This window comes from Myotis davidii, unplaced genomic scaffold (genome assembly GCF_000327345.1).
Source record: "Myotis davidii unplaced genomic scaffold, ASM32734v1 scaffold37, whole genome shotgun sequence".
Taxonomy (NCBI): Eukaryota; Metazoa; Chordata; class Mammalia; order Chiroptera; family Vespertilionidae; genus Myotis; species Myotis davidii.
This window is the reverse complement of record NW_006289395.1, coordinates 956,858-966,906: the sequence shown is the minus strand read 5'-3', so window position 1 is coordinate 966,906 and position 10,049 is coordinate 956,858. Positions and strand designations below refer to the sequence as shown.

Sequence of the window (10,049 nt, the reverse complement as noted above, 5' to 3'; positions counted from 1 at the left end):
TCCAGCTGGTCATCGAGAGGAATGTCAGGAGCAGCTTTCCTTCCTGGAAGGAGCTGGGCGTGGACGGCTTCATCCAGGAGCAGCGGGCCAGGTTGGCTTCTGGGGTAGTGGCTACCCTCCAAGCCTCCCAGGGAAAGGGGAAGGGCCTGAAGCAGGGGTTGGGATGCTGGGGCCACAACACCCAATGCCTGTCTCACTAAGAACCCTGTTCCTTTCGCCAACAGAGTCTATGTCCAGTTCTTTCTGGCTGATGCCCTGATCTGGTCTATGCCCAGGCCTTTCCTTCACTCAGCCACCTCCTCAACACCTCCTCAGACAGAGCCCGCCCTCCCCGAGGGTCCCCATACAGCACAGAGCCGGCTGTTCTTGCTGTCCCACAAGGAGGCACTGATGAAGAGGAACTTTTGTGGTCCCCCAGGAGCCAGTCCAGAGGTGGCCAAGCCCACCCTCAGTTTCCACATATCAGGGAGCTGGCTCGGGGGTACCCAGAGGAAGGAGGGAGCTGGTTGGGGCCCACCTGAGCACAGGGGAGATGAGAACCAGGAGCAGAAGGTGAGCTGGGACTTCAAAGATCTAGGGCTTGCCCGGTGTGCCCCTGGCTCCTGTCTGGAACCCAAGGACCCCGCTGTCCTTCCTCACAGGTTCTCCTCATCTTTATTGGCCCCTCAGTCCGCTGGTTCGAGTTCTTGCACCCCGGGCAAGCGTACCGACTCGTGGCTCCTGGCCCTCCCGTGAGTGCCCTACGTCATCAGACCCTCCCCCAGAAAGCTTTTTTTGGCTTGGGATCTGGAGAGGAAGTGCCAGTGCCTGGTCACTCTCTAGGTCTCCTAGCAGAAAGGTAGATCTCGATCAAATCGAAAGATTGTCTATTTCTAAGTCACTTCCTTCATCAGGCTCCAGAGAGAAGTCAAAATTGGGTCATAGTATTTTGTGAACCTTCCTCAGAACCAGGGCACACTCAAGTCCATTGTCTTCCCATTTCCTGGCAGACACCAGCGTTGTTTGAGGAGGGCGGTTCATCCTGCATATCGCAGCGTCCTCTGGAGTTGGCCGGCTGTACATCCTGCCTCACTGTCCAGGAATCATGGACCCTGGAACTTGAGCGCTCCCGGGACATCCCAGATGTGCCGAGTACCAACAAGGCACTGCCTGAATCCTCGCTGACCGACCTGCTCAGTGACAAGTAAATGTCTGCCAGCTTCTCCGGCTCGTTGGGCTGCTCTCTGCTCCTCTGCCGTGGTTGGATACGGTGAATGGTCCATTCCCTGCTACAGCGTGTTTCTTTCCTGTGATTTAGCTCCTACAGCAGTGGTTCTCAACCTCTGGCCCTTTAAATACAGCTCCTCATGTTGGGACCCAACCATACAATGATTTTCATTGCTACTTCATAACTGTCATGTTGCTACGGTTATGAATCGTCATGTAAATATCTGGTGTGCAGGATGGTCTTAGGCGACCCCTGTGAAAGGGTCATTCGACCGCCAAAGGGGTCGCGACCCACAGGCTGAGAACCGCTGTCCTACAGGAAGCTGTCGGTGTTAAGATGGAAATTGTGTTTCATACCTGGTTTCCCCCAAGCGTGTTACTGTTTTGAAGTGATCATGAGCAGGCTTTCTCAGAAGTCAGGAAAAGCGTTAGCAAGAAGAGGAGATGTAAGAAACAATAAAAAAAACGTAAGGACAAACGCTGAGAATCTGTAGAGAAGAGCCTCCTTCAGTACAAGAAGTGGCTTATGGCTTCAGGAACAGCTATGCTTCCCCATGTAAGCTTTCGGGGTGGCTGCAGTGCAAATGAAGAAGCTGCAGGGAGCCCGAGCCACTTTGCCTCAGTGGATAGACTCTCAGCCCACGGGTCCCGGGTTCGATTCCGGTCAAGAGTACATACCTTGGTTGCAGGATGTGTGCAGGAGGCAACCAATTGATGTGTCTCTCACATCTCTCTCACATTGATGTTTCTCTCTCTCCCATCTCTCCCCCTTCCTTCCACTTTGTCTAAAAATCAGTGGAGCCCACCTGGCTGCATGGCTGAGTGGTTGAATGTCAACCTTTGGACCAAGAGGTCACAATTTGACTTCCTGTTGGGGCACATGCCCAGGTTCCAGGCTCGATCTCCAGTGTGGGGCGTGCAGGAGGCAGCTGATCAATGATTCTCTCTCATCATTGATGTTTCTCTTTCTCCCTTCCTCTCTGAAATCAATAAAAAAAATTTTTTTAAATCAATGGAAAAATACCCTTGGGTAAGGATTAATAAAAATAAATTTAAAATAAGCTGCAGAGGTATTTCTCCTATTTTAAACAAACGAACAAAACCCTACTGAATTGTAGGTGCAATTTTTATGAAACTGGTCTCTACTAGAAGTGAATTTTTTTTCTTTAGTATACTTTTTATTGATTTTAGAGAGGAAGGAAGAGGGAGAGAGAGAGAGAGAAACATCAGTGATGAGAGAGAATCATTGATTGGCTGCCTCCTGCAAGCCCCCCACTGGGGATAGACCCTGCAACCCGGCATGTGCCCTTGATCAGAATTGAACCCAGGAACCTTCAGTCTGCAGGCTGATGCTCTATCCACTGACCCAAACCAGTTAGGGCCGAAGTGAATGTGTTTAAGGATCTATGATTTGAAGGAGGGGGCATGAGCTCCAGTATATAAACTGTAGATAATGGACTGACTGAGATGGAAGTGGAGATTCAATTCTGCTGGTGTACTTCTTGGTAAGACCTCTGGTTACAAGTTGTATAAGTTTTGAGTTACCTGCCACAACCTTATTTTCCCCATAAGCCCTGTTGTTTTTATTTTTATTACACCCCCTCGCCCCCCGCCCGTCCCCCACAAGCCCTGTTACTTTCAGTGTGTGGTTCAACACAGCATGAGAGCTTTCAGAACCTTACAGATGACTTTCTAGCAGGGACTCTGGCTACTTTTTCTGTCCCTGGACCTGACTCTCCATTCTCTGCTTTCTTAGGCCTCCATTCTCACTATATTTTTTTGACCCTTCAGCTTCACCAATTCCTTGGTGTCTTTCTCAGCTGAGATTCTGTCGCGGACTCTGTGTGAGCCACTTCCTGCTGCTAGCTGGACAAAGCCAGGTAATGACACCTCCTTTGGGGGAAGGTGTAAAATGGAGTGATGGGACCTTGTGATGCAGGCAGACACCACTGGCCCCTCCCCTTTCCTCCGTAGGGAGCACTGAAGCCAAGAGGGGGTGTGTGAAGATAACTGTAGCTGTGGAGACTGCTGACTGTGAATTCCGCCCTCACTTGGACATATATATCGAAGGCCCACACTTGCCTCCCCCACTAGGACTCCTTCCAGGAGCCCGGGTCTACTTTAACCAGCTGGAGAAAAGAGTTTCCAGGTAAAGATTTACGTAGCTGGCTTTGCCTCCTCTCCCTACTGATGTGGTTTTCTTCCATGCTCACCGCTACCTAACTCTGCTACAGCGACACCTCCTTTTCAATATTACGTTCGATATGTCACTCTGGAATTTATGCCCTCTACCCTCACTAGATGTTCCAGACCAGTCCTTCCCTCATTCTTCCCTCCTTTAATAGAGCCTGGGCGAGGGTGCATTCCTCAGGGGAGTGGCCACGCCTGTTCCCTGTTCCAGCCTCAAATTGACTTCTTTCTCCTCTTCTACTTTCAGATCCCACAATGTTTACTGTTGTTTCCAGTCATCCACTTATATGCAGGTCCTGAGCTTCCCCCCGGAAACCACAGTCAGGTCAGTGCCCCAGGTCCTGATCCCCAAACTTCACAGCCTCACATCTGCATCCCACACATGTTCCTGGTTCTGGAATTTTTGCCATAACTACAATCATTTCCAAGCCCAGCAGAATGTGTTGAGTCAGAGTCCCAAATAAAAATGCCCAATACCTGTCATTTTACCCAGAAAGATTTGGTGTTCTAAGCTCTTAAAGGCTTTTCAGGCTAAAATGCAACCAGCTTTTCTGGGCTAACATCTTGGTTGCTCAAGCCTGAGAAATAATCGATGACGATTTGAGATCAGAAATCAAAATGGGGACCATGGGGCTTCCAGGAGCATGCGCGCCACTATTATCTCCATCCCTGAGCTGCTGAGTGCTCCAGACAGACCCAGCCTTCAGAACCCCTGTGACGGTTTGACACCCATCTCTCTCGCCTTTAGTGTCCCTCTGCCCCACATCTACCTGGCTAGGCTGCTGCAGGGCGGCCAGGCCCCATTCCAGGCCGTTGCCTCCTGCCATGTCGTTTCTGTCTTCAGCCTTCAGCTCCTCTGGGTGTGTGCCCACTGTACCAGTGTCTCCATCCAGGTATGGGAGGGGCAGGCTGGGCTGGGTGCTTTGGTGCAGGGGGATGTGATGGGACCAAGAGGATGTTTCCAACCACTTTCTTCATCCCAGGGAAGGTGTACTCATCAGGGTTCCACTTGCCCCACTCAGACATCTGTAAGCCAGGCCAGCATCAGGTGAGAGTGCAAAGTGGGCACCTATCACCCCATTTATTTCCCTGTTACATGGCTTTGCCTGTGTGCTGTCTCTGTGTTAACATAATTCTTGGCTTGAGGGAATTGCTTTGATAAATATTTTTGAATGAATAAGGGTGAGTGAGTTAAAGATGACACAGTGGAGAGGGAGGCATGTTGGGTTCAGGTGACTGGCCCTGGGTTTGCTCTGGGAGTTTCTGTTTCTACCCCAGGCTCCTGGTGGAGGATGGGACTGCTGAAGCTGTGGTGACCTGTCGGAACCATCATGTGGCAGCAGCACTAGGGCTGTGTCCTAGTGAGTGGACCTCCCTCCTAGAGCTTGTCAGAGGGCCAGGGAAAGTGGCCTTGCAGTTTATAGGGCCTGGAGCCCAGCCTGAGGTGAGGTGTGGCTGGGAGTGGGGCTCAGATACCCAGGCTCCTGAGGGTTCGGTAGGGAGGTTAGGATTCTGAGCTCTGATTATCCTGAGCTTCCCTTTCTAGTCCTCAGCCAAGACTGGTGAGCCCTTGACCCCCTTCCTCCGGACGCTCTGTACCAGCCTCTCTGTCCTCCGCCCTATTGTGCTTTCCTTTGAGCTTGAGAGGAGACCCTCCAAGATCATCCCTGTAGGTAAGGAAGTAAGGATGGGAGGGTGGGGTGTAGACAGAGGGGTCCCAGGAAGAGCGATGAGGGGTTGATGGGGGATTTCTGGGGTTGGGGAGGAGAACGGTGGATGGGGAGTAACAACCGCATGCATAGGACATGCATTTCCTCTCTTCCTGTTTCAGAACCTCCCAGGCTGCAGCAGTTCCAGTGTGGGAAGCTCCCGCTCCTGACTCGTGTGAACCCCAGGATCCAGTTGTCATGTCTGTCTATCCAGGAGCCTGAGCACTCCAGCTCCCTGGGGGCATTTGCTTCCTCCTGCACCGGAACTGCAACAATGGCCTGAAAGGTCTTCCTGCCCTGCTGGAGCACTGAGGCCTGGGCCCCTGCCTCTCCCACTCGTCGTGGCCCTTACCTTCTTGGTGACTGAACTAGGACGCCAGATCCCTGCATTCACTAACTGCTACCCTCCTGTAATTTCTCCTCCATATTCTTTCTTGTGCCAGCCTGCCTTGGGGAGATAGGGGAAATAGGCAACTCACGGCACTGTTGATATGTCCTCTCTGGTTGGGCTAAAGCCACCTGCACTCATTGGCCCTGAGCACCTGGGTTCTGTCTTTGTGACAGGTGCTAGAGGAACAAGACACTTGCCCCTTGTGGGGGTACTTGTGACAGGCCCCTTGGCCTGCAATAAAGCTCTAGTGATGTTTTACATTTGTGCTGTCTGTGAGGTCCCAGGCCTCCTGACCTGGCAGCTGCCCATTGTTCACCATCATTTCCGTCCTTGTTTTCCACCAATGTCAAAATTGGTTTTAAGAGCTCTGGTCCAGCAGAAGAAATGATACCAAAAGTCAGACCCAAGGGGAGTACATTGGGGAATTGGAGGCAAGTTAGACAACATTCCTGATGGTGTCAGTCAGCAAGATTGGAAGAAGTCAGGTATGCAAGCCTGGAGTTGTTGGGAAGTACAAATGGGAATAAGAGGGTGGAGTGGAGGGAGCGCCAACATTGGAAGAGTCATGTGAGGGACCTATCCTCTGGAACCTCAGTGAAGTGGTCAGTGCTGTAGGTTTCCCGTAGGTCAGGCCCTAAGGCAAATTCTTGAACCACACCTTGAAACCAGTAGGAATTCCTAAGTCAGAACTCAGACTTAGGGGTTGCAGGATCAAATTAGTTAGGGGTACTCATACATTTGGCCCGCATTCTCCCATTTCTTCCCTGGGAGCTGCTTACTCAATGAAGAAGAACCTGACCACACCTCTTAAAGTCATTCAGAGGGCATTTCTTTATGGTTTTTTAAAGACCACTTCCAATCAGCATTTGGGGAGCTTTTAGAAAGCAAAGCTAGTTCTGCACAAAAGTTCCTTGTTTAATAATGTTGGCTACATTATTTACAGTTGTAGATATGTAGATTCAAGGTCCCAACTTTGCACTACTGGCCGGTTAGCTCAGTTGGTTAGAGCGTGGTGCTAATAACGCCAAGGTCGCGGGTTCGATCCCCGTACGGGCCAGCTCACTGGTTTTTTTTTTTTTTTTTCTTCCCGCTTCTCATTTTGTTGCAAGGAAGTTCTTTCCCAGAACCAGTTGCTTTCTGACCGCAAACAACACAGGTTTCACTGCTCTTCAAAACTCGAATTGTAAGCGCACTTCAACCTTTGGAAGGGTGCTCCCTCAGCTAGGGCGCAGGGAGCGTTCCCCGGAGACTTCCGCCTCTTCTCTTCCCTGGGAGCGCCTTGTTGGAGGCGGGTGGGAGAAAGGGGAAGATCTGGGACAAGAATTCCAGAAAGGCGAGGCTGCGAGCGAAGATATTCGCTCTCGCCGGTCTCCGAGTCCTGGAACCCTAAAATAGTGATGTTTGCTGGGCATAGGAACTAACAAAGGTTTCCGACATGACACGGTTGCACATGTGTAGTCGTGGCCGAGTGGTTAAGGCGATGGACTAGAAATCCATTGGGGTCTCCCCGCGCAGGTTCGAATCCTGCCGACTACGTGCTCTTTTTTCTTCCCCTGCCTCATTTCTCCTGCCCGAATACACACTGCTGTTTCCCAAAGTGAAACTTTCGGTCTGAGTTTCCGAAATCCTCCCATTACATGAATCCTCGATTCTGGGACGCTCCCCAACAGCGCATATTTGGCGTAAATCTTTCAACACTATGGAGATTCCATGGATGGATGTTTGATGCCAAACTTAGCTGATAAATCAAAATTAATGTTAGGTCTGAAATTGATGTGGCCAGGCCCCAAACAATATTTTCCTATAGTGTAGTATCAGAGGCGCTCTTAGTGACTTCGGCGCCGTGGCTTAGTTGGTTAAAGCGCCTGTCTAGTAAACAGGAGATCCTGGGTTCGAATCCCAGCGGTGCCTTTGGCTCTAAGTCTGAAAACAGCCCGGTTTTTTCGCTGAATCCATGTCTCCTAATGGATTCATCAATTGCTTTTATTTTCGAAGACTCAAAGGTTATACATTTTCGCACTCGCAGCATCCAGATTTCCTTCTGAGTCGAGCTGTCAGTCCCGTGAATTCCTACACCTTCCTTTGTTCAGCTGATGCTACACCCCGCCGGCACTGGGGGCAGAAGGAGCGCTAGCCAGGCCGGCTGCTCCAAACACCGCGGGAGGGCGCATCTTCTATGTGCAGCTCCCGCACCAAGCCCTTCACAGACAGTTACGTCCATTCTCCACAAGCGGGCATTCTGTGTTAGGAGTTAGCAGAGGTCTGGCTTAGCACTATCTGGTTTCTTGCAAGAGGGCGCTGAAGAGCTGGGACCCTGTGGACACGGTGGGTAGAGAAGAGTCTCCAGAGCCTGAGGAAGGGCAGGGCCCATTTGTGGAGCACTAAAGCGAGGCTGGTGCGGGTGGAAGTAAACGCTATGGAGAAGGAAGCAAGAAGTAGGTCGTTGGCAGGGCCTGAACCTCCTTGGAAGATGGGCATGGAACGAGATGGTTCAGCTCAGAGATGCTACCAGGGTGTCCAGTGGCCAACAGATCCGAATCCTGCTGGGAATACTCCCCAGAGCTGGCACTGAGCTGAGGGAAGGCAGAACGCATGGCCTGCAGCTGAATCGTCCGGCGCTACCAGAACTCTTGGCAGTCCCCAGGTGAGAGCATTGCCAGTGTACTGAACAGTCCGTCCGGGTCTACTGGCTTTGGGCCATACCAAGCAGGCCCTTACCTGCTGGGGGTCTTAGGCAGCAGGTAAGAGGGTCTCCTTCTGGGTCACCCTAGGAGAGAACTGGAGAGTGGAGGCTGCACGGGAGGGTAGGAGTGACCTGATCTCACCGGCGGGTGAACCCTGGGGCCAGGCTGGTATGGGTTTTAGAAGCCAGGGACCGTCCTCAAGGCCTGACGCCCCGCCCCACTCATGCGGGTTGGAAAGCCGATTTTCCCTGCCTCACCCCGCCATCTCAGTGATGCCTCTTCCGTAGGTCTTCTAGGCCCCAGGAATTATTCCACTACCACACGGTCTGGGAAGACAATGGGTTACTAGACAAAGGCTTTAGCTTGGAGCTGGTCCGGCCCGGATACACAGATGCAGGGACAGAATAAGGGACTGGTGTTCACCTAGGGATTTCGGGGTTCATTAATTGTCCCCAAGCAGGCAGCTCCACCTTTGTCTTCAAAGTTCTGCGCGGGGGCTCTGGATCCGAGGACGGCGGGCGGAAGCGGGAAAACTCGAGACTCCAAGATATGGAATTGCGGCGAGAGAGGGACTGGTGGGAACGAGAAGTGGGGTGCTCCGGGCAGTCCTGGAGGGTTGCGCGGGAGTGAGACCGAAACCACTCTTTTCCACTTCCCCCATGTTATTTCCTGGGGAGAGTCGGAGCTCGCGGACCCGAAGCGGAGAGGGTTACCCAGACCCTTGTATCCGAGTATTCAGTGTCCCGGTGAAGGGTCCTGAGCGCACCCCAGGGCGGTTCCACCGAGACTTGTGGCCCTAGAATTGAAGCAAGCCTGATACAACTTCTACAGACGTCTGCGGCTAGCGTTTGGCGTGGGCTCGTTGGTCTAGGGGTATGATTCTCGCATCGGGTGCGAGAGGTCCCGGGTTCAAATCCCGGACGAGCCCTACCTTGAGTTTTGCGGAGACTAGAGCATTACCAAGCGTTTGATATTTGAATTCCGCTGAGGTGGCTTTGGAGGGGAGCGGATGTGCAGAGACCACTTTTGTAAGCGGACGCCCCGGTGGCAAGAAGTAGCTCGCGATATGAACTCCTTGACAAGCGAGGAAGAGCGCGGGCACTTCCGGACTTGACTGGGCAACACTTAGGATCTGCTCCCTTCTTCCTGCTGGGTACCTCTCCAGGGCGGCGAGAGCCAGCTTTTGGCTTGATTGGTGCCGGCCAACCTTTGTCTGTGGATGACAGTGAAAAGGGGTGCGACCTATTCAGGGATGTTTTTGCAAGAACCCAGGTACTTAGATCTCAGGTCTCTGCAGCCTTGGGGGCCTCTGTGTCGGTCCCTTCTGTACATTTCTGCTTTTCTGGGGATTCGCGCTCAGTTGTGGTTTGGAATGTGCATAGGTTTCACGTCAGTATTTCTCAATCGAAAGGACAGAATCCCCAGGAACCTCACCTGACCATGCTGAGTTCGGTGCAATAAACAGATCAAGGCTTTGGAAAGCCCGGCCTCTGTCTTCTTCCTCGTTAGTATAGTGGTGAGTACCCCCGCCTGTCACGCGGGAGACCGGGGTTCGATTCCCCGACGGGGAGAAGGAAGTAACTTTTCTTACTTCTTGGATCATTCTGTTTTAAATCCTATTTATTTAAGAAATACCCATCCTGGGGCCTGGGGTGGAGATAAAAAGAAAGAGGGGAGAAATACAGAAGGATCTGGGGCGGTCCTTGGTACGGTGGCCGCAGGAGTTGGAGGTTGTTGGGAGCAAGTTGCTCTTGGTGCTACTCCATGGAGAAGACGCGCGTGGCTGCAGCCCTGAGACGCTCGCACCTTACACTGGACCGCGACGAAGGTGCTGGAGAGAGCGGCGCATATGGCCTGTGTGAGAGCGTG

At 52.2% G+C, this 10,049-nt stretch overlaps 1 protein-coding gene and 5 non-coding genes across 6 annotated transcripts in view; all 6 read left to right on the top strand.

The window, feature by feature from the left end:
* The window catches only part of CTC1 (CTS telomere maintenance complex component 1), a 16,924-nt gene extending 11,170 nt beyond the window's left edge, over nucleotides 1–5,754 (top strand). Inside the window, exons 12-23 of the mRNA XM_006761671.2 lie at nucleotides 6–91; nucleotides 225–552; nucleotides 642–731; nucleotides 990–1,183; nucleotides 2,998–3,086; nucleotides 3,181–3,355; nucleotides 3,644–3,721; nucleotides 4,145–4,289; nucleotides 4,380–4,444; nucleotides 4,675–4,840; nucleotides 4,943–5,069; nucleotides 5,228–5,754. Coding sequence (XP_006761734.1) covers nucleotides 6–91; nucleotides 225–552; nucleotides 642–731; nucleotides 990–1,183; nucleotides 2,998–3,086; nucleotides 3,181–3,355; nucleotides 3,644–3,721; nucleotides 4,145–4,289; nucleotides 4,380–4,444; nucleotides 4,675–4,840; nucleotides 4,943–5,069; nucleotides 5,228–5,388 — 1,704 coding nt within the window. The 3' untranslated portion in view covers nucleotides 5,389–5,754. The remainder of the gene's footprint in view (nucleotides 1–5; nucleotides 92–224; nucleotides 553–641; nucleotides 732–989; nucleotides 1,184–2,997; nucleotides 3,087–3,180; nucleotides 3,356–3,643; nucleotides 3,722–4,144; nucleotides 4,290–4,379; nucleotides 4,445–4,674; nucleotides 4,841–4,942; nucleotides 5,070–5,227) is intronic.
* Nucleotides 5,755–6,479: 725 nt separating this feature from the next.
* On the top strand, nucleotides 6,480–6,553 carry TRNAI-AAU. The gene has a single exon. It is a non-coding gene; the product is annotated as a tRNA-Ile (tRNA).
* Nucleotides 6,554–6,950: 397 nt separating this feature from the next.
* On the top strand, nucleotides 6,951–7,032 carry TRNAS-AGA. Its single transcript has one exon. It is a non-coding gene; the product is annotated as a tRNA-Ser (tRNA).
* A 301-nt stretch (nucleotides 7,033–7,333) lies between these two features.
* TRNAT-AGU lies at nucleotides 7,334–7,407 on the top strand. Its single transcript has one exon. It is a non-coding gene; the product is annotated as a tRNA-Thr (tRNA).
* Nucleotides 7,408–9,036: 1,629 nt separating this feature from the next.
* Nucleotides 9,037–9,108, top strand: TRNAP-CGG. Its single transcript has one exon. It is a non-coding gene; the product is annotated as a tRNA-Pro (tRNA).
* A 571-nt stretch (nucleotides 9,109–9,679) lies between these two features.
* TRNAD-GUC lies at nucleotides 9,680–9,751 on the top strand. The gene has a single exon. It is a non-coding gene; the product is annotated as a tRNA-Asp (tRNA).
* The last annotated feature ends 298 nt before the right edge of the window (nucleotides 9,752–10,049 follow it).